General features: G+C 41.1%; 1 protein-coding gene across 1 annotated transcript in view; it reads right to left on the reverse strand.

The window, feature by feature from the left end:
* CFAP91 (cilia and flagella associated protein 91) overlaps positions 1–24,705 on the reverse strand; it is a gene marked incomplete at its 5' end in the record, with an annotated part of 159,101 nt that overhangs the window by 25,065 nt on the left and 109,331 nt on the right. The window contains 6 exons of the mRNA XM_082625711.1: positions 13,169–13,260; positions 13,824–13,972; positions 17,872–18,093; positions 20,579–20,725; positions 21,914–21,985; positions 23,440–23,556. Coding sequence (XP_082481837.1) covers positions 13,169–13,260; positions 13,824–13,972; positions 17,872–18,093; positions 20,579–20,725; positions 21,914–21,985; positions 23,440–23,556 — 799 coding nt within the window. The remainder of the gene's footprint in view (positions 1–13,168; positions 13,261–13,823; positions 13,973–17,871; positions 18,094–20,578; positions 20,726–21,913; positions 21,986–23,439; positions 23,557–24,705) is intronic.

Consider the following 24,705-nt stretch of genomic DNA (forward strand, 5'->3'; position numbering starts at 1 on the left):
AAGCAATCTACAGATTCAATGCAATCCCTATCAAATTACCAATGGCATTTTTCACAGGATTAGAACAAAAAATTTTACAATTTGTATGGAAACACAAAAGACCCTGAATAGCCAAAGTAATCCTGAGAACGAAAAACAAAGCTGGAGGAATCAGGCTCCCCAACTTCAGACTATACTACAAAGCTACAGTAATCAAGACAATATGGTACTGGCACAAAAACAGAAATATAGATCAATGGAACAGGATAGAAAGCCCAGAGATAAACCCAGGCACTTATGGTCAATCTATGACACAGGAGGCAAGGATATACAATGGAGAAAAGACAGTCTCTTCAATAAGTGGTGTTGTGAAAACTGGACAGCTACATGTAAAAGAATGAAATTAGAACATTCTCTAACACCATACACAAGAATAAACTCAAAATGGATTAAAGACCTAGAATGTAAGAGCAGATACTATAAAACTCCTAGAGGAAAACAAGCAGAACACTCTTTGACATAAATCACAGCAATATCTTTTTGGATCCACATCCTAGATTAATGAAAATAAAAACAAACATTACAAAATGGGACATAATTAAATTCAAAAGCTTTTGCTTTTTGAGCAAAGGAAATGATAAAAAAAAAAAAGACAACCCACAGAGTGGGAGAAAATATTTGCAAACAAAGCAACTGACAAGGGATTAATCTCCAAAATATACAAACAGCTCATGCAGCTCAATATTAAAAACAACAACTCAATCAAAAAATGGGCAGAAGATCTAAATAGACATTTCTCCAAAGAAGACATATGGAAGGCCAAAAGGCAGATGAAAACATGCTCAACATCACTAATTATTAGAGAAATGCAAATCAAAACTACAATGAGAGCTTGGGGAAGATGGCAGAAGAGTAAGACGCGGAGATCACCTTCCCCCCCCCACAGATACATCAGAAATACATCTACACGTGGAACAACTCCTACAGAACACCCACTGAACACTGGCAGAAGACCTCAGACCTCCCAAAAGGCAAGAAACTCCCCATGTAACTGGGTAGGGCAAAAGAAAAAAGAATAAACAGACAAAAGAATAGGGACGGGACCTGCACCAGTGGGAGGGAGCTGTGAAGGAGGAAAGGTTTCCACACACTAGGAAGACCCTTCACGGGCGGAGACTGCGGGTGGTGGAGGGGGCAAGCTTCGGAGCCATGGAGGAGAGCACAGCAACAGGGGTGCGGAGGGCAAAGCGGAGAGATTCCCGCACAGAGGATCAGTGCTGACCAGCACTCACCAGCCCGAGAGGCTTGTTTGCTCACCCGCTGGTGTGGGCGGGGGCTGGGAGCTGAGGTTCGGGCTTCGGAGCTTAGATCCCAGGGAGAGGACTGGGGTTGGCTGTGTGAACACAGCCTGAAGGGGTTACTGCACCACGGCTAGCCAGGAGGGAGTCCGGGGAAAAGTCTGGACCTGCTAGAGACAAGAGACTTTTTCTTGCCTCTTTGTTTCCTGGTGCGCGAGGAGAGGGGATTAAGAGTGCCGCTTAAAGGAGCTTCAGAGATGGGCGTGAGCCGTGGCAATCAGCACGGACCCCAGAGATGGGCATGAGACGCTAAGGCTGCTGCTGCCGCCACCAAGAAGCCTATGTGCAAGCACAGGTCACTATCCACACTGCCCCTCCCGGGAGCCTGTGCAGCCCGCCACTGCCGGGGTTCCAGGATCCAGGGACAACCTCCCCGGGAGAACACACGGCACGCCTGAGCCTGGTGCAATGTCATGCTGGCCTCTGCCACCGCAGGCTCGCCCCGCCTCCGTACCCCTCCCTCCCCCAGGCCTGAGTGAGCCAGAGTCCCTGAATCAGTGGCTCCTTTAACCCCGTCCTGTCTGAGCGAAGAACAGACGCCCTCCGGCGACCTACACGCAGAGGTGGGGCCAAATACAAAGCTGGACCCTGGGAGCTGTTTGAACAAACAAGAGAAAGGAAAATCTCTCCCAGCAGCTTCAGGAGCAGCGGATTAAATCTCCACAATCAACTTGATGTACCCTGCATCTGTGGAATACCTGAATAGACATTGAATCATCCCAAACTGAGGAGGTGGACTTTGAGAACAAGATTTATTATTTTTTCCCCTTTTCCTCTTTTTGTGAGTGTGTATGTGTATGCTTCTGTGTGACTTTGTCTGTATAGCTTTGATTTCACCATTTGTCCTAGGTTTTCCTCCGTTTTTTTGTTGTTGTTCGTTTTACTTTAAAAAATTATTTTTCTTAATAATTATTTTTATTTTGTATTTTAATAACTTTATTGTATTTTATCTTACTTCATTTTATTATATTTTATCATCTTTCTTTCTCTCTTTCTTTCTTTTTACTTTTTCTCCTTCTTACTCTGAGCAATGTGGATTAAAGGCTCTTGGTGCTGCAGCCAGGAGTCAGTGCTGTGCCTCTGAGGTGGGAGAGCCAACTTCAGGACACTGGTCCACAAGAGACCTCCCAGCTCCACATAATATCAAACAGCGAAAATCTCCCAGAGAACTCCATCTCAACACCAGCACCCAGCTTCACTCAACGACCAGCAAGCTACAGTGCTGGACACCCTATACCAAACAACTAGCAAGACTGGAACACAACCCCACCCATTAGCAGAGAGGCTGCCTAAAATCATAATAAGTCCACAGACACCCCAGAACACACCCCCAGATGTGGACCTGCCCACCAGAAAGACAAGATCCAGCCTCATCCACCAGAACACAGGCACTAGTCCCCTCAACCAGGAAGCCTACACAACCCACTGAACCAACCTTAGCCACTGGGGACAGACACCAAAAACAACGGGATCTACAAACCAGCAGCCTGCAAAAAGGAGACCTCAAACACAGTAACATAAGCAAATGAGAAGATAGAAAAACACACAGCAGATGAAGTAAGATAAAAACCCATCAGACCTAACAAATGAAGAGGAAATAGGCAGTCTACCTGAAAAAGAATTCAGAATAATGATAGTAAAGATGATCCAAAATCTTGGAAATAGAATAGAGAAAATGAAAGAAACATTTAACAAGGACCTAGAAGAACTAAAGAGGAAACAAGCAATGATGAACAACACAATAAATGAAATTAAAAATACTCTAGAAGGCGGCTTCCCTGGTGGCGCAGTGGTTGGGAGTCTGCCTGCCGATGCAGGGGACATGGGTTCGTGCCCCCATCTGGGAGGATCCCACGTGCCGTCGAGCAGCTGGGCCCATTAGCCATGACCGCTGGGCCTGCACGTCCGGAGCCTTGCTCCGCGGTGGGGGAGGCCTCAAAGGTGAGAGGCCCACATACCGCAAAAAAAAAAAAAGAAAAAAAATACTCTAGAAGGGATCAAGAGCAGAATAACTGAGGCAGAAGAACGGATAAGTGACCTGGAAGATAAAATAGTGGAAATAACTACTGCAGAGCAGAATAAAGAAAAAAGAATGAAAAGAGATGAGGACCGTCTCAGAGACCTCTGGGACAACATTAAACACACCAACATTCGAAGTTTAGGGTCCCAGAAGAAGAGAAAAAGAAAAGGACTGAGAAAATATTTGAAGAGATTATAGTTGAAAACTTCCCTAATATGGGAAAGGAAATACTTAGTCAACTCCAGGAAGCACAAAGAGTCCCTTACAGGATAAATCCAAGGAGAAACACGCAAAAGACACATATTAATCAAACTGTCAAAAATTAAATACAAAGAAAATGTATTAAAAGCAGTAAGGGAAAAACAAAAAATAACACACAAGGGAATCCCCATAAGGTTAACAGCTGATCTTTCAGCAGAAACTCTGCAAGCCAGAAGGGATTGGCAGGACATATGTAAAGTGATGAAGGAGAAAAGCCTACAACCAAGATTACTCTACCCAGCAAGGATCTCATTCAGATTTGATGGAGAAATTAAAACCTTTTCAGACAAGCAAAAGCTGAAAGAGTTCAGCATCACCAAACCCACTTTTCAACAAATGCTAAAGGAACTTCTCTAGGCAAGAAACACAAGAGAAGGAAAAGACCTACAATAACAAACCCAAAACAATTTAAAAAATGGGAATAGGAACATACATATCGATAATTACCTTAAATGTAAATGGACTAAATGCTCCCACCAAAAGACACAGATTGGCTGAATGGATACAAAAACAAGACCCATATATATGCTGTGTACCAGAGACCCACTTCAGACCTAGGGACACATACAGACTGAAAGGGGATGGAAAAAGATATTCCATGCAAATGGAAATCAAAAGAAAGCTGGAGTAGCAATTGTCATATCACACAAAATACACTTTAAAATAAAGACTAGTACAGCAGACAAAGAAGGATACTACATAATGATCAAGTGATCAATACAAGAAGAAGATATAACAATTGTAAATATTTATGCACCCAACATAGGAGCACCTCAATACATAAGGGAAATACTAACAGCCATAAAAGGGGAAATTGACAGTAACACATTCATAGTAGGGTACTTTAACACCCCACTTTCACCAATGGACAGATCATCCAAACTGAAAATAAATAAGGAAACACAAGCTTTAAATGATACGTTAAACAAGATGGACTTAATTGATATTTATAGGACATTCCATCCAAAAACAACAGAATACTCATTTTTCTCAAGTGCTCATGGAACATTCTCCAGGATAAGCATATGTTGGATCACAAATCAAGCCTTGGTAAATTTAAGAAAATTTTAAAAATTTAAGAAAATTTAAAATTTAAGAAAATTGAAATTGTATCAAGTATCAAAATTGAATTGTATCAAGTATCTTTTCTGACCACAATGCTATGAGACTAGATATCAGTTACAGGAAGAGATGTGTAAAAAACAAACACATGGAGGCTAAACAATACATTACTTAATAACGAAGTGATCACTGAAGAAATCAAAGAGGAAATCAAAAAATACCTAGATACAAAGGACAATGGAGACATGACGACCCAAATCCTATGGGATGCAGCAAAAGCAGTTCTAAGAGGGAAGTTTATAGCAATACAATCCTACCTGAAAAATAGGAAGCATCGCGAATAAACAACCTAACCTTGCACCTAAAGCAATTAGAGAAAGAAGAACAAAAACACCCCAAAGTTAGCAGAAGGAAAGAAATCATAAAAATCAGATCAGAAATAAATGAAAAAGAAATGAAGGAAACGATAGCAAAGATCAATAAAACTAAAAGCTGGTTCTTTGAGAAGATAAACAAAATTGATAAACCATTAGCGAGACTCATCAAGAAAAAATGGGGAAAGACTAATATCAACAGAATTAGAAATGAAAAAGGAGAAGTAACAACTGACACTGCAGAAATACAAAAGATCATGAGATTACTGCAAGCAACTCTATGCAAATCAAATGGACAACCTGGAAGAAATGGACAAATTCTTAGAAATGCACAACCTGCCAAGACTGCATCAGGAAGAAATAGAAAATATGAACAGACCAATCACAAGCACTGAAATTGAAACTGTGATTTAAAACCTTCCAACAAACAAAAGCCCAGGACCAGATAGCTTCACAGGCGAATTCTATCAAACATTTAGATAAGAGCTAACACCTATCCTTCTCAAACTCTTCCAGAATACAGCAGAGGGAGGGACACTCCCAAACTCATTCTACAAGGCCACCATCACCCTGATACCAAAACCAGACAAGGATGTCACAGAAAAAGAAAACTACAGGCCAATATCACTGATGAACACAGATGCAAAAATCCTCAACAAAATACTAGCAAACAGAATCCAACAGCACATTAAAAGGACCATACACCTTGATCAAGTGGGGTTTATTCCCGGAATGCAAGGATTCTTCAATATACAGAAATTAATCAACGTGATGCACCATATTAACAAATTGAAGGAGAAAAACTGTATGATCATCTCAGTAGATGCAGAGAAAGCTTTCGACAAAATTCAACACCCATTTATGATAAAAACCCTGCAGAAAGTAGGCATAGAGGGAACTTTCCTTAACATAATAAAGGCCATATATGACAAACCCACAGCCAACATTGTCCTCAATGGTGAGTTTACAAGCAGCTCATGCACCTCAATAACAAAAAAAACAACCCAATCCAAAAATGGGCAGAAGACCTAAATAGACATTTCTCCAAATAAGATATACAGATTGCCAACAAACACATGAAAGAATGCTCAACATCATTAATCATTAGAGAAATGCAAATCAAAACTACAATGTGATATCATCTCACACCGGTCAGAATGGCCATCATCAAAAAATCTAGAAACAATAAATGCTGGAGAGGGTGTGGAGAAAAGGGAGCACTCTTGCACTGCTGGTGGGAATGTGAATTGGTACAGCCACTATGGAGAACGGTATGGAGGTTCCTTAAAAAAGTACAAGTAGAACTACCATATGATCCAGCAATCCCACTACTAGGCATATACCCTGAGAATACCATAATTCAAAAAGAGACATGTACCAAAATGTTCATTGCAGCTCTATTCACAATAGCCCGGAGATGGAAACAACCTAAGTGTCCATCATTGGATGAATGGATAAAGAAGATGTGGCACATATATACAATGGAATATTACTCAGCCATAAAAAGAAAGGAAATTGAGCTATTTGTAATGAGGTGGATAGACCTAGAGTCTGTCATACAGAGTGAAGTAAGTCAGAAAGAGAAAGACAAATACCGTATGCTAACACATATATATGGAATTTAAGGAAAAAAAATGTCATGAAGAACCTAGGGGTAAAACAGGAATAAAGACACAGACCTACTTGAGAATGGACATGAGGATATGGGGAGGGGGAAGGGTAAGCTGTGACAAAGCGAGAGAGAGGCATGGACATATATACACTATGAAACGTAAGGTAGATAGATAGTGGGAAGCAGCCGCATAGCACAGGGAGATCAGCTCGGTGCTTTGTGACCGCCTCAAGGGGTGGGATAGGGAGGGTGGGAGGGAGGGAGACGCAAGAGGGAAGGGATATGGGAACAGATGTATATGTATGACTGATTCACTTTGTTATAAAGCAGAAACTAATAAAAAATAAATTAAAAAAAGAGTCATGTACCAAAATGTTCATTGCAGCTCTATTTACAATAGCCAGAAGATGGAAGCAACCTAAGTGTCCATCATCGGATGAATGGATAAAGGTGTGGCACATATATACAATGGAATATTACTCAGCCATAAAAAGAAACAAAACTGAGTTATTTGTAGTGAGGTGGATGGACCTAGAGTCTGTCATACAGAGTGAAGTAAGTCAGAAAGAGAAAGACAAATACCATATGCTAACACATATATATGGAATCTAAGAAAAAAACAAAAAATATCATGAAGAACCTAGGGGTAAGATGGGAATAAAGACACAGACCTACTAGAGAATGGACTTGAGGATATGGGGAGGGGGAAGGGTAAGCTGTGACAAAGTGAGAGAGTGGCATGGACATATATACACTATCAAACGTAAAATAGATAGCTAGTGGGAAGCAGCCGCATAGCACAGGGAGATCAGCTCGGTGCTTTGTGACCACCTAGAGGGGTGGGATAGGGAGGGTGGGAGGGAGGGAGATGCAAGAGGGAAGAGATATGGGAACATATGTATATGTATAACTGATTGACTGTGTTACAAAGCAGAAACTAACACACCATTGTAAAGCAATTATACTCCAATAAAGATGTAATAAAAAACAAAACAAAACTACAATGAGGTACCTCCTTACACCAGAATGGCCAGAATGGCCATCATCAAAAAGTCTGCAGACAATAAATGCTGGAGAGGGTTTGGAGAAAAGGGAACCCTCCTACACTGTTGGTGGGAATGTAAATTGATACAGCCACTATGGAGAACAGTATGGAGGTTCCTTAAAAAACTACAAATAGCACTACCATATGACCCAGCAATCCCACTCCTGGGCATATATCTGGAAACAACCACAATTCAAAAAGATACATGCACCCCAATGTTCATTGCAACACTATTTACAACAGTGAAGACACTGAAGCAACCTAAATATCCATCAACAGAGGAATGGATAAAGAACATGTGGTACATACATACAATGGAATACTACTCAGCCATTAAAAAATAATGCCATATTCAGAAACATGGCATTATCATACTAACTGAAGATTATCATACTAACTGAAGTACGTCAGATAAAAGACAAATATCATATGATATCCCTTATATGTGGAATATAAAAACAATGATACCAATGAACTTCTTTACAAAACAGAAACAGACTCAAACTTCAAAAACAAAGTTATGGTTACCAAAGGGAAAAGATGGTGGGGGGGGATAAATTAGGAGTTTGGGATTAACACACTACTCTATATAAAATAGCTAACCAACAAGGACCTACTGTATAGCACGGGGAAATCTACTCAATATTCTGTAATAACCTATATGGGGAAAGAATCTGAAAAAGAATGGGTATATGTATATGTATAACAATCACCTTGGGGCTTCCCTGGTGGCGCAGTGGTTAAGAATCTGCCTGCCAATGCAGAGGACCCGGGTTCAAGCCCTGGTCTGGGAAGATCCCACATGCCACGGAGCAACTAAGCCTGTGTGCCATAACTACTGAGCCTGTGCTCTAGAGCCTGTGAGCCACAACTACTGAGACCACGTGCTGCAACTACTGAAGCCTGCGTGCCTAGGACCTGTGCTCCACAACAAGAGAAGCCACAGCAATGAGGAGCCTGTGCACTGCAACGAATAGCCCCTGCTCTCCACAACTAGAGAAAGCCTGCACGTAGCAACGAAGACCCAACCCAGCCAAAAACAAATAAAATAAATAATTAAAAAAAAAAAACAAAAAACAATCACCTTGGTGTACACCTGAAACTAACACAACGTTGTAAATCAACTATATTCTAATATAAAATAAAAATTAAATTAAAAAACAAGAATAAAAGCCATATGATCATCACAATAGATGCAGAAAAAGCTTTTGACAAAATTCAACATCCATTTATGATAAAACGTCTCCTTCACAAAGTGGGTGTAGAGGGAACATACATCAACATAATAAAGGCCATATATGAATTAAATGAAAAATGAATTAAACACCTAAATGTAAGAGCAGAAAGCATAAAACTCCTAGAAGAAAACACAGGCAGGACACACTGACATAAATTGTAGCAATATTTTTTGGCTCTGTCTCCTAAGGCAAAGGAAACAAAAGCAAAAATAAATGGGACCTAATTAAACTTAAAAGCTTTTGCACAGCAAAGGAAATCACTGACAAAATGAAAAGAAAACCTACTGAATGGGAGAAATATTTACAAATGATAAGACCAATAAAGGATTATTATCTAAAATATATAAATAGCTCATACAACTCAATATCAGAAAAACAAACCCAATTAAAAATGGGCAGACGACTTGAATAAACTTTTTAAATTTTGGCCGTGGCATGCGAGATCTTATTTCCCCAACCAGGGATCAAACCCACACCCCCTGCAGTGGGAGTGCAGAGTCTTAACCACTGGACTGCCAGGGAAGTTCCCTGAATAAACATTTTTTTAAAAAGAAGACATACAGATGGCCAACAGGCACATGGAAAGATGCTCAACATTGCTAATCATCAGAGAAATGCAAATCAAACCCACAGTGAGATATCACCTCACACCTGTCAGAAGGGCTATCATCAAAAAGACCACAAATAACAAATGTTGGAGAGGGTGTGGAGAAAATGGAACCCTCATGCAATGTCAGTGGGAATGTAAATTGATGCAACCACTTTGGAGAACATTTTGGAGGTTCCTCAAAAAAGTAAAAATAGAACTACCATATGATCCAGCAGTCCCACTCCTGGATATGTATCTGAAGAAATGAAAATACTAATTGGAAAAGATACATGTACCCCAATGTTCAAAGCAGCATTATTTACAATAGCCAAGAAATGGAAGCAACCTAAGTGTTCTTTAATAGAGGAACGGATAAAAAGATGTGTGTGTGTGTGTACACACACACACACACACACACACAATGTAATACTACCTAGCCATAAACAGAATGAAATTTTGCCATTTGCAACAACATGGATCAACCTGGAAGGTATTATGCTTTGTGAAGTAAGTCAGACAAAGACAAATACTGTATGCTTTCACTACATGTGGAATCTAAAAAATCAAACAAACAAATGAATTTAACAAAACAGAAACAGATCTACAAATATAGAGAACAAACTAGTGGTTACCAGTGAGGAAAGGGGAAGTTGGGAGGGGCAAGATAGGGGTAGGAGATTAAGAAGTACAAACTACCACATATAAAATAAATAAGCTACAAGGATATATTGTAGAGCACAGGGAATATAGCCAATATTTTATAATAACTTTAAATGGAATATAATCTATAAAATTTTAAATTGTGTTGTACACCTGAAACTAATATAATGTTATAAATCAACTAGACCTCAATAAAAAATTTTTTTTAATTCATCCAAATAAAAATTAATAATGAGATATGTCAAACGGTCTGTATGTAATATTACTTAATTTGGGGTAAAGAGTATCTATAACACATGGATGTCTTATTTGGAAAGAGAAACAAAAGGCCCTAGTGTGTGCTCCCTGTCCAGGTGGCTTTCTTCATCTGGGCTACGTCCACACAAAGGGAAGAAGTTAGGACTTGCCCAGCTTGCCCACAGACAAGTCCCACTGACGCCTTTATATCTCGTGCCCCCTCCAGCTCCTTCCCCTCAGAGCCAGGAGAAGCTGGGGAGGGGGTCACAAACAAGTAACTTTTTTTTTTTTGCGGTACACGGGCCTCTCACTGCTGTGGCCTCTCCCATTGCGGAGCGCAGGCTCCGGACGCGCAGGCCCAGCGGCCACGGCTCACGGGCCCGGCCGCTCCGTGGCATGTGGGATCTTCCCAGACCGGGGCACGAACCCGCGTCCCCCGCATCGGCAGGCAGACTCTCAACCACTGCACCACCAGACTAGTAACTATTAAACAGAGGATTTCCCCCCTCCTTCAGTTCCCTCAGGTGGAATTGATCTGAAGCAGGTTGGCCTCACCTTGGACAGAGGAGAAGGAGCAAGGAGTTGCATGTTTTCTTAAGGATCTAGAAAACATAAGATCCCTTTTATAATATAAGGTGATAGAAAAATATTATTTGATTTAATTTAACAAAATTAAATTTTGTTGGTAGAGGCACTATCATACACTGTTGATGGGAGTATGAATTAGAACAATCTTTTTGTGGGGGCAGTTTGGTGGTATCTATCAAAACATAAAACACACATACCTTATTTCCAGCACTGTACTGCTAGGAGTTTACTCTCAGAAGCATGACCAGGGTGTTCACTGCTATTTATAGGAACACACACTGGGAACAAACTAGATGCTTATTGCTGGGGTGGGTACTGGTTTAAAAAAGTACAATCATGTAATGGGAAAACAAGATATTTCTTTGTTCTCGTCCAATGCATTAGAACTACCATTCCTTTCTCACTGGTTACGTGATCTTAAATATTAACACTTCTCTTAAACCTGTCTAGAATTCCCCTGCAAACTCTAAAGCCTCCCAAGCTCTTTTTTCACTTACATATTAATCTTCTGGTTGCATCCTTCCCTCTGGGATCAGGACTGTCACCAGTAGTCTGAAAGCTCCGGAAGAACACTGTTTTTAAAAACACGTATTTTTTTCTCTTTCTCTATTGACTAAAAGCATCAGTCTTTAAAAACATGCCACTTTTGGCAAAGGATAAGTGAGGCTATTTATACTGAGATCAGTCCTGGCAGGAACAGGAGATACTGTGACTCACACAGAGCTGCAGAGTCAATTTAGGTGTGTCAGGCTTCCCAGCTTTTCAACACCTGCCTTGCACATGCCCTGCCTGCAAAAGGCTACTACGGTTGGAAAACCCTGTATATTCTCAACATTTGCTTTACATTGAAAAAAAATCAAATTACAAACTTACGGGTACCAAAGGGGAAAGAGGTGGGGGAGGGATAAATTAGGAGTATGGGATTAACATATACATGCAAATATATATAAAACAGATAACAACAATTCACTGTATGGCCTGGGGAACAAAATTCAGTATCTTGTAATAACCTACAGTGGAAAAGAATTAGAAGATTTTATATATATATATACATACACATATATAAACTGAATCACTTTGCTGTACACCTGAAACTAACATAATATTGTAAATCAACTATATTTCAATAAAAACCAAACCAAACCAAAACAACAACAACAACCAAAATACACCTCTTCTGGGAACTTGGGAACTGCCTCTTTTTTTTTTTTTTTAAATTGGAGTATAGTTGCTTTACAATGGTGTGTTAGTTTCTGCTGTAGACAAAGTGAATCAGCTCTACGTATACATACATCCCCTCCCTCTCGAGCCGCCCCTCACCACCACCCCTCCATCCCACCCCTCGGGAACTGCCTCTTCAAGAAGGTTTGGATTTTGACGCTCCGTCAAACTTATTAGAACTGCACCCATCCATACTAGAGGTGATTATATTCTGCAATCAGACAGCATCGAGGGAACGTGACAACTCTGAAATAAGAAAATGCAGTGATTCTCCTTCAGAATTTTCCCCATACCTCTGCTCAGATTTAAATCTCTGGAATATTGAAAATAGTTTCTACCTTTAAAAAGATCATCACGGGCTTCCCTGGTGGCGCAGTGGTTGAGAATCCGCCTGCCAATGCAGGGGACACGGGTTCGAGCCCTGGTCCAGGAAGATCCCACATGCCACAGAGCAACTAGGCCCGTGAGCCACAACTACTGAGCCTGCGCGTCTGGAGCCTGTGCTCCACAACGAAAGACACCGTGACAGTGAGAGGCCCGCGCACCACGATGAAGAGTGGCCCCCGCTCGCCGCAACTAGAGAAAGCCCTCGCACATAAACAAAGACCCAACACAGCCAAAAATGAATGAACAGGGTTTCCCTGGTGGTGCAGTGGTGGAGAGTCTGCCTGCCGATGCAGGGGACATGGGTTTGTGCCCCGGTCTGGGAAGATCCCACATGCCATGGAGCGGCTGGGCCCGTGAGCCATGGCCACTGAGCCAGCGCGTCTGGAGCCTGTGCTCCACAACGGGAGAGGCCACAACAGTGAGAGGCCCGCGTACCGCAAAAAAAAAAAGAAAGAAAGAATGAATGAATGAATAAATAAATAAATAAATAAAATTTTTAAAAAAAGATCATCACGTGGAGCATTTGCATTGGCTTACCCTTTTCTTTGACAAAGTCCTTTTGCAACTGTGGGATCAGGAAACTATAAACCAACTCGGCAACAATCTCCTCTGACTGAAGCTGAGTTCGACTAAAAAGTAAAAAACAAATTAAACGAGTATTTCCTTTGTTGCCTTACTTGAGCTGCCAATTTATACTTGGATCCTCCTTGTTTGTGTAAGAAACTCCACTGCTCAAATCCCACCACTGCCTTTTCCTTAAGTGATCTGAAGTAGCACATTCCTGGTGAGTTTGGTTAACTCCATGGAAAATCCAAATTTGTCCTTCACTTAGCCTGCCTACCAGGAAGGGAGGGAGTGTTAGAGATACAACTTACAAATGGCAGCCAGAAACCCTGCGGTGATGTCCAAGTAAAATTGGACATACTTACTCACATTGCTTTCATGCTTTGTGCTATTCTAAAAGTAAGAAATATGAAAGTGCTCCAGACTGCAGAGGATAACTGAAAATTCTATTCCCAATGCTGTTACCATACAAAGGTACAGGCTTGCTGGCTGCTGCTAAAACAATGCATACTGAAGCATGAGTTATATATTTGTTTCTCCTTAGTGGTGAAATCTTAAGCTCTTGAAAAATACATATGAGTAACAGCAAAAGGCTGTCCATCCCACCATCTGTCCCCTTGGTACACACCGGCTTTCCATTTCATAAGCAATGTCATTGATTTCCTCAGCCATCTTCTCTATTTCTGCCCTGGCTTGTTCTTCTGCAGTATTCTCTTCAGTGTTCAGTATTATATCCTCCAGATAGGAAGTTACAGTACTTTGGTGAACTTTAATTACCTGCAAAACCCCAAAATACTCCAATTACTCAGAATAGGAATGCTACTACTGTACACAAGAAAAATGCATGAACATTGGTTGACTTTTTTAGCACATCTACTTCATTCATCAGTAGTCCCCTCATTCATTATTCTTTTTTTTTAAACTATAGATAGTCTGTTTCTAATCTACCTATCTACCCACTCTGGGAAGCCCCTACCTATCTGGCTCATTTTAGAATTATGGGGTGGGCAATACAACACTGCAGAAAGATCATGGGCTTGAGTCAATAGCCCTGTTTTGGATCCTGGCTTTGTTCTTACCAGCAGTGTAATTTGGTCAAGCTACCTAACTGTGGCAGAGACTAAGATATATTACACAATGTCCTTTATTCCTCTTAAAGGATTCTTACAGGGAAAGATGTAGCTTTTTTCTTTTTTCTTTTTTCTCTTTTCATTTCTCATTTCATGGGGACAAAATGCAGGAGCACCAGTCATCTTAAACTGCCATGAGGGTCACACCCAAGGGACAGAAAAGCAGGAAGCTAGAAGGATCCTGGGTCTCTGGTGAATTTTTTTAACTATCTTCTCAGCCCTGGACTGCTTCTTTTTAAAGCTTTCTTGAAAGAATATAGACTATACATTTAGAAAAGTGCAGAGCACATAAATGTACAGTGCAATGAATGAGGGTCAAGCCACTGCTAGGATCCCAGAGGTCACTGTGAGTTCTATCTGACCACAGACCCTTCCCACTCTCATGAATTTATGGTAAAGACTTCCTATTCTTTAGGGTTTCACTCCCTAAGTATGCAACCATAAATAATACAGTTTAGTTTTACCTGTTTTACAGGTAGATACCAAGGAAGTATCACAAGCATCAAGGGTGTCATACTTAGTTTTGTATGCATTCTGTCTCAACAGATTTTGAGCTTTGGGGGAAGGGCACTTTTTATTTAATGTGTGAGTATTTCTTCGTATCTGAGATAATGCTTGGGACTCAGTAACAACTCAGTACCTGCTTCTTGACTGGCACTGCAGCAGGACTCTGAATATGAAATGTTTACTGAATATCTACCTGTAAAACACCAAGTCCATAACCTTGAATCCCTATGCCTTCCTTATGGGAGAGACCCAATGACCAGTTTAATACAGTTCAACCGAACAACCAACCAACCAAAATATATTTTCTTAAAGTCTGTTATGTACAGGGCTCCCCTGGTGGCGCAGTGGTTGAGAGTCTGCCTGCTGATGCAGGGGACACGGGTTCGTGCCCTGGTCCGGGAAGATCCCACATGCCGTGGAGCAGCTGGGCCCGTGAGCCATGGCCGCTGAGCCTGCGCGTCCAGAGCCTGTGCTCCACAACGGGAGAGGCCACAGCAGTGAGAGGCCTGCGTACCGCAAACAAACAAACAAACAAAAAAACCCCCAAAAAAACAACAAAAAAAATCTGTTACGTACAGAGGGCTATGCTGGCGCTGTGGAAGGCACGTGCCTGCTCCGATGGAGACCACAGACTTATTCAGGAAACAAGTCACACCTAGATGGAACAATTAGACAGTTGAATCTTGTAATAGTTCAGAGGTGGAAAGTTTAATTTGGTTCACCTCTAGTAATACATGTATTTTTGTGTTTACATATGTCTTTATAAATGTGTATGTTCTGGACACATTTGTGCTTCTATGTGCGTAAGTGAATAAGGAGACGTATGGTTAGCTATATGTGTGTACCTCCCATCTTTGCTAATATTGTGCATGTGGGCTTATGTTTGTGTGTCTTAACTTATAGATGTGCAAAAGTGTGTATGTGTTTAAAATATGAGTCTATGACTTTCTATGTTTCTCAATATCTACATGTTATTTTTCTGGAAATTTACTCGTGTACATTTCTTGGTTTTGGTATATTTATGTGCAAGAATATTTATCTTTACGAGGGTCATATGATGGGAGATAGGGAATTTAAATGATGCTGGGGTCCAGAGATGGATACATTTTTTACATAAATTTTCCTTAACTCAGGCTGGAAGGGTCATCTTAACCCTTTCTTGCCCCTCCTAGACATGCTGACATTTCCTGGGATCATTCCCACTTAAGAGATACCTTCCTAGAAGCCTTTCACCAGCTTCTTCCTTTACGTGTTTCTGAGTATAGTGGTTCCTCTGTCTCTTTCCTTTTATTCTCACTCCCAACTGGTTCTTCCCATCCCAACTGGTTTTTCCTTAGTGATATTAGGTAGAGGATAGTAAATTCTGGTTTGCTAAAAATTCCTACATTTCAGTAACTCTTTTTTTTTTTTTTTTTGGCGGTACACGGGCCTCTCACTGTTGTGGCCTCTCCCGTTGCGGAGCACAGGCTCCGGACGTGCAGGCTCAGTGGCCATGGCTCACAGGCCTAGCCGCTCTGCGGCATGTGGGATCTTCCCGGACCGGGGCACGAACCCGTGTCCCCTGCATCGGCAGGCAGACTCTCAACCACTGTGCCACCAGGGAAGCCCTCAGTAACTCTTTTTAAGGAAAAATGTGTTAGGATGGTAGGAAGCTAGAATATGAATTATTATTATAGGCTGTATGACACTATAGTTAAAAAGCTTTAACCCAAAACTTTTTAAAGCTGTATAGAGGATGGGAAATCTGTTTAATTTTAATCAATTTCTTATCTGAAAAAACACACACCAAATACTATTCAGGGGTCAATCCTAATTCCATGGGAACTGGGTAAATCCTTTGAATCCCAGATCAAATAAGAAGACCCCAACTTGACATAGCATTTTTTTTTTTAACCTGAGGAGCTCAAAACTATCCACATATATTAATACAATTCAGACAGCCTCTTAGATAGGAATTTTTTTAAGTTCCAGGTTGGTTCTTTCTGCCTTTCCCATCTGGCCCACATCTGGCACAAGGGAAACTCACACAGTCTTTGCCTTAACATATTCTGGGTGTGCTGGCTGCCCATGCAGCCTCTTCTGTGCCCACCTCCCCTCAGCCTGCCCAGCTTCCTCCTCTCCGTTCCGGGGGTGAAACGCCCTAGCTGAAAGAATACACTTCAAGCTCTCCAAGAAAGGGGAAGTACTCGTCCCCACCTCTGGGTGTGATTTTTTGGGGGAATTAGTCACAGCACAGCTCCCTTTAAAGAAATCTTCCTCACAAATCTCCTCCAATTTTAATGCTTGAGCTTTTGTATACTTGATGAGGGTGAGAGTGCTTTGAGATATTACTGGTTCCTCAGATTTCCTCTGAGTTTGCATCTTGGTCACTTCGGAATTTCACATCTCTTGAGTCTTGGTCAGAATTCTAATTTACCAGCCTGGCATTCCTAATTCCCAAGGTTGTATCTTTAGTCAGAATCTCTCTTCTAAACTCTATCTTGTATATCCATCTGCTGAAATGACACCTCCACTAAGATGTCTCAAACTTAATATAAATCAAACTCTTCATTCCACTCTTGCCCCTAAACCTATTCCACCCTCAGCTTTCCCGCCTCAGAAAATAGAACCATCACCTCCCCACTCACTGACACCGGAAACTGGACATCATACTTGACTTTACCCCATTTCTCACTCTGGCCTGAGTTACTTCATCAGCCTCCTTCCAGGTCTCCTTGTTTCCACCCTGTCCTCCCTACAACCAACTGTTCACACAGCAAAACAGAGTGACTTCTTCAAAATATGTCACCGGGCCCCATTTGTTTCCTTCATGAAACTTAACACATTTTCTGATCCTACACTTATTTGCATGTTATACAGGATTTAAGCACCAGGAGAGAAGGGGCCACACCTGGTTTTTCCCTCCAAAGTACCCCACAGTGCCTTTGCACAGTGCTGGGCATATCATAGGAACTCAATACATTATTTGTTGAAGACAATGAAAAACAAAAAACGAAAGTCATTTCATATCATGAGTTTCCTGCCAACGTCCCCACTTGCCTCCTTAAATATCTGGTCCTCCTCCTGCAGGCGCCTCTCTTCCACCTGGCGCCGGCCACTCTCTTCGGCTTCACGCATCCTGCGCTGCCGCTCGGCCAGCATGGCCAGGGCGTGGACCCTCCTCTCCTCCTGCAGTCTCACCAGCTCTTTGGACAGGAAGTCAAACATGTCTGCCAGCACCCATCCTTCCAGTCCAGCCAAATGGTTTTCAACCAGTGACACCTTAAAAATAATAATATAACTATGAGGATACAAATTCCACTGAGAATGGTGATTTATGAGGAGGGATGCTGGATTATCCTTGACAGTCACTTCACTTTCAGAATGCACTTAGTTTTGTTTTGTTTTTTTTTTTTCCGTACGCGGGCCTCTCACTGTTGTGGCCTCTCCCGTTGCGGAGCACAGGCTCCGGATGCGCAGGCTCAGCGGCCATGGCTCACGGGCCCAGCCGCTCCGCGGCATATGGGATCCTCCCAGACCGGGGCACGAACCCGTATCCCCTGCATCGGCAGGCGGACTCTCAACCACTGCGCCACCAGGGAGGCCCTGCACTTAGTTTTTATTAGGAATATTATCTCCAGACTGGCCCCATCCCAAGGGTTTTACTAGGAAAACTTATGATACAAACTTAGACTTGAGAAAGTAGATTGCTCAGTCACTGATGGATGATAGTCTTCAAATTATAAAGAGGATTTAGCAAAACATTTGTTAGTGTCCACACAGAATTTTTTTTTCCTTTCAATTTTATCCAGAAGGTAAAGTGCTTGGGTCTCCCCAGACATGAAGGGAAATGTCAAGGTTTTTATTAAAAGGTAATATTGGAGTTCAAAAAAATAGAATCTCTTAAAAATTCGCTCATGGTACCTTTTAATTTTTCAATGCTTTGTCCTTTAACACAAGTTTGGGGAATTTTAAGATCTTCAGTAACATGAAAGTAGAAAACCTTAGTACTTTTTATTCATTTAAATAATTTCAAAGTCATTAAGAACTATCTTTGAAACAGAGCGGGAAACAAGCCTACATGTCTGTGTAATCACTGAGGTAAAACAGGGGCTAGGGGCCTAGAGTTCTTGGCCAGGAGTAAGCCGCAGTATCTATTTATGGATCTCTCTGGGCTGGCTTTGGCACAGGGGGAACAAAAGTGTTTGAAAAGATTGTACTGTGTTCCTGCTCCTATCCTCAGGGATAAGGGGGAAAGGCTCTTCTCCCAGGCACTTGCTGTTCTCACACTGACGGTTCTCCCTCAATATGAGAGAAGGGGAAAATGAGAGGATCGGCATTGCTGTAGGTACCCGTGGGGTGCCCACTCCCCCAGATGCCTGCATCTTACTGGTGTATCCAGGAACAGCCGAAGGTAAGCAGGGTGAGTCTGTGGCTATGTGACAGTTCTTCCCATTAATTCCTCCCTTAGCTCTTAGCTGTCATGATGTCTATCAAGTATTTACCCACTAAATGAGGTAGACGGGTTGAAAATCCTGGATTGTCTTAGCTGTAGCTGCTAAAGTCTATAATCAGAAACCTTGAAGGGGCCAAGGAGGGCATTTTTCCATCCAGGTCCTGGGTATTCTGCTGCCAGGGCATTCTGCTCCCTATTTGAACAGAAGTGCAGCCCGTCTCCATCATTCCCAGGGCTCCAGGATGCCCAGATTTAGAGACTCCAGTGTCTGCATTCTCCTCTTCTTTCTCTGCTTCCTCTGCTGGGTCTCACAGTCTGTGGCTTTCTTTCTCCCTCCCTGCAAACCAGCTCCCATCACTCAGAGACCATCCCCAGTCCTGCTGTCATGTAAAAGGAATAAAGTGGTGCTCGTTTCCGAGCTGCTTAACATTTGTGCCTAATTCACAGCACAAGAGTTACGTTTGTTACTAAAGGTGGGTCATGTTAGCTTTGCTGTAAGTTTACTTTCTTTTTGTTTGGCCATACCGCGCGGCATGTGGGATCTTAGTTCCCCAACCAGGGATCGAACACACGCCTCCCTGCATTGGAAGTGTGGAGTCTTAACCACTGCACCGCCAGGGAAGTCCCAAGTTTACTTTCTTGTAACACTAAAATCTCTGCAAATTGGTTCTTTTTCATTTTGATTTACAGATAAGTGGGACAGATAGTAAAAGTGTATCTACACTGTAGTCAACAACATTAAATACTATGTGTCTATAGACAAATGCCAGAAGAAAGCAGGAAACACATTTACAGTTGTCGGGTTAGAGCTGCAATTAGCAGCTACTGTCAGTCACACAGAGCTCAGACGACCTGGTGAAAGTCACAGAATATCATATTAACATATTTAATATGCAGTTTAAGGAGTATGAGCTATGTACAGCTCCAAAACTCATAAATGAGTATGGATAGTTTTTAAAATCTCATTTCTCACTTTTTTCTTATTGCTTTAATTACTTATTCATTCTGCTAAGCTCCCACTGAAATATATTAGGGTCACCAAATATTTAAGAAAGATTGGAAGAGAAAACCTTTCAAAATTGTGGGGGGTTTTTCTTTTCTTTTTGCAAATAAAAAACTAAGAGCAGACTCAATTCAGGGAGGGCACAGCCCATTCAAATTCTGGACTGCAGCACCACTGATGAAAAATGCTGGGCTTGTGGGGGGTGTTTCTTTTTCATCACATCATTTATTGTTACTATAATGTTGCTTGTATAATAATAAAAACCAAGGGAAAAAATGGGACAAGAAAAGGAGAGGAAAGGAAAGAACCTTGTGCTCGTGCAAGTTCCTCTGTCGCTGCAAGGCCAGGGTCACCTGCTTCTCGGCTTTCTTCACCAGCCTGTCCTCCTCTTGCAGTGCATGGCTGGTGCGCAGCTCCTGGATCAACTCCAGTCGCTTCTCTTTCCCTTCAAACATCTGTGTCAAGTCAGATCAGAGAGAGACTTGAAAATCAGCATCCGTTGTGCCAGGCACGAGGCCTCGCAGACAGTGACTTGTGAGGCACTTGTGAACAGAGGGTTCTGTTCTGCCTTTCGGGGCCACAGAGCAGGTGTGTGCCACAGAGCTAGCGGTCAGCCCTCTTTTCTGCACCTTCAGCTGCTCAGGCAGAGAAGGAGCTTAGCTATAGGTTAGTTAGTTATTGACTCAGTTTCTTAAAATGCCTCTCAAAGACAAGGTGACAACTCTAGGGTCATGTTAAGAAACTAGAGCCTTCTCCTCATTTCCTCTGCTCCTTCCCTAAGAAGGCTGGGGGTGGTATTTTTCATGGTCATATTTTCTTTTCCAAGAGATTTGCTCCTCATCTGGAATACAGGATCTGCTGTCTGAACTTAACTGCTATGTTTCTCCTGGGGAAATATTGGCAGGAGAATAGAGAATAACGCTGAACACAGGATGCTCATCCAGCCTCCCTGAACTTACTCACCATAACTGAGTCTCTTAAGAGTTACAGCTGTCTGGGGAGAAAAAATGTTTCAGCTGAGGCTTTATATCAGTCCATTTTTAAACTGAAGTGTGAGCTTGCTCTAGTGGCACAAATAATCTGGCTAAAGCTTTTAGTCAGGAAGACCAGAGGTGAATTTGCTGGCAGTTAACATAATCCCCCTCAGACTCATATTACTCGCCTGTAAAATGGGTAATTGATACAAAAAAAAGAAAAAGAGCTGATATATGTAGAGCAAAGAATATATAATGTGAGCATATGCTAAGAGTTCAAAACTGTAGTTATTACTTAGCTATTTCATTTATTATTCAGGTATTGATAGCTATATACAAATGCAGATAATTGTATTACAACTTTGTGGAAAATAAGAGAATCTACTTGTGATGTTTAGGGTCACAATTCAGGTATGAAAATTGCTGGATTTATCAATTCCAAGGAAGACATTAGCTTCACACTGCCTTGGGTACACTACAGCAAACAGCAGGCGGTCCTTTCTTGCCTTGTTACTGTGCCACTCGGGTAAACTATGGCAACTCAAGAGCATAGTTCCATAGGACAGCAGGGTGCAAGAGGCAATTCACCCCAAGGAACCAAGCACATATGCGTTCTGTAAATCTATTCTCAAAGGAGAAGAACAGGGCCAGTGGTTGCACCCTACGCACCATGTTCTGAACGACTCTGCCCCGGAGTAACTTTTGAAGGTAGATCACAGCCATTTCTATATCTTCTTCTTCCTAAAAGAACAAAGGTAGAACCAAGCAGCTTGAGAACAGCAGCAGTCAGCATCAAATACTTTTTTGAAGATTTTTATCAAGCAAAAGATTTATATCTAGCAAAAAGCTAGATGCCAAAAGGATTTAAAGAGAATAAAACATCATCCCTCTTTGAACATATAGGACTTTAAATGTTACTTACTGTATTGTTAAAATTCATTATTATTTTTTCATGATAAATAAGATATCATTAGTAAATTACATCAGAAGCAAAAAATTCACCTACTGTCATGGTATCCTTACAAATTAAGCCATTTTCATTTTTTCTATATTCCTTTCCAGCAAAATCTTTCTTGAAGAAGTAAGTATTGCTAATAACATCCCTTTTGCAATAGTATTTTCATGTTTGATCATACGTAGACGAAGAATACAGCTATTCTATATCAGAGTCGAAAATGAGGTGCTTTTCACAAGAATTTAGCTAAACTGGTAAAATAAGAATATAATGGATAAGATCAGCTATCTATAAAAATCACCTTAAATAAGTGTATGTCAAAAGCAGAAAGATCAGAGTCTGCAAATTTACTTAAAGCCCCTCTGAATGCAAAAGTAATCAACAGTGGAATCAATGGTATTAACACTCGTGAATGACAACGTGTTAACCACAGGCAGTGGTCGGCACAAAGTCTAGAAAAGGGGACACTGCCCAGAAGCACATCGTGTCCAGTCAGCGGGAGCATTCCACTCCCTCCAGAGACATCAGAGCCATCGGAGGTGCTAGTGAGATCTCCCGTCAACGCCCCTCCCTCTGACAAAGCACAACAACCTTCTGTACAATTTGGCTTCTTGTGAGAACTGCCCTGTATTGGGAGATAACAAGCTGACCTCCCAGGAGCAATATCCTGATATACCAGGCAGTTATATTTCTCTCTGTAAAGTAACAAATTTGCATTGTGGCATCTCCAGCAGTTTCTTGTAGGTTTAGTCTGAGTCAGTCCTTTAAATCCTAACCAAATATGGAATGTTGACCAAACTGAGTCTGGGGCCCTGTAAAGGTATGGCCCTGGTCAGGGTGAACTCTCTAAGCCAATCTTGATGACACCTCTGGTATTGCATTCCTCTCTAACTCCAGCTGTCATCAGCCACTTCCTCATGTGGGAAGACAGTTACAGTAACTGATCATCATTCGATCTTCTTTTTTTTATTTGACGTACATCAGAATTACCTTCTGATGCCTATTTTTCTTGGGAAGATTTTCTTCTTTGTGTTTTTATTCTTGAAAAGGATTGACTTTAGATTTCATTTCATTTTGCTTGTTTTTGTGTGTGCATTTGAAACATAAGGATAAAGGCAACGTAAGTCATATCTTGGGAAATGAACACTGTTATGTTAGGTTTGTTTTTAACCCAAACTATCTGGAGAATAAACAGCAATACTGAATTTAGCTTTTCAAATAAAAGAAGCTTCAAACTTACATTGGAACTCATCTCCAAAGTTGGAGTTGGAAGTCGAGGTTGAGGTATTGGCTTTCTTTGAAGAAAACGCATTGGTTTCTTTGCTTCAAGGCCCTTATTCTTCTTTTCCAACAGTGCCTGAAATAACACACCAGTGAGTGTCATTTCTTACCTTTGTATTTTTTCCCACTACCAAATCTAGGCCACAGATCTGAATATCAATCAGAAATGATTTTCTCTATGGCCACCCTAGGACGGTTTGAGAAAGTCCAAACCAGGGTGCACCTATGATATTCCCATGCATAAGTTAACCACTGAACAAACATGAAACATATTCTAGGTGTATCCATTTTAATCAAAAGTTTTGGAGACTTTAAACATTTTTTTTTTGAGTTTTTGAAAGGTTCTGTCATGTGTATATGGAAGCAAACCCCCCAACTCCTGTTCTTCCACATGAGCTAATTTGCTGTTTTAAATGACTGCCTGGGCAATAGAAAATTGTGCTGTGTAGTAAATGACTGAAATATTTAGTATGTTTTGTTGTTATGGGGGAACTAAGGGGCATTAAATGGCAATTATCTCAGTGAAGAGAGCTTTACTTTGGGCCTGAAGGCCTACACATCAAGATTTTTGAACACGGTTCCTTGTGGAAGAGTGTATGTGTTTAAACATGCACTTTATTTTCTTACTTTTGATCATCAAAAATCCTGCCAAAATTATACATAAGATTTTGTTCATCAGTTCCATTTTCAGACATAGGGGGATACTTTTTAACTTAAAAGTATCAAAAATTCTGATCTCTGTGATTTTAAAATCACACTTTCATTACTTTTCATCACATAATTTTTATATTATTTTTTCCATAAAACACAAATAAGTGATAAAACACTTAAATAAGTGATAAAGCACTAAGCCAAGACTTGAAATTAATAAAAATATGAAAATTATGAGTAAAATTTGGAACCACATCCAATTATTGTGGTTGTAACAGAGCATCTGAGTTTCCTGAAAATAAATCTGATGGCAAATATATATAATAGCTCTATGATAACCCAAACTAATGAATCAACAGGAAGCAGCAGCAGTTTAAAAGTACAGTTTGCCCTTGAACAACATAGGTTTGAACTGCATGGATCCACTTATACATAGATTTTTTTCAATAAATATATTAGAAAAATTGGGGGAGATTTTTGACAATTTTTAAAAACTTGCAGACAAACCACATAGCCCAGAAATATGGAAAAAGCTAGGTATGTCATGAATTCATAAAATATATGTAGATATTAA

This window comes from Mesoplodon mirus (assembly GCF_964341445.2).
Source record: "Mesoplodon mirus genome assembly, chromosome: 6".
In the NCBI taxonomy this organism is placed as follows: domain Eukaryota; kingdom Metazoa; phylum Chordata; class Mammalia; order Artiodactyla; family Ziphiidae; genus Mesoplodon; species Mesoplodon mirus.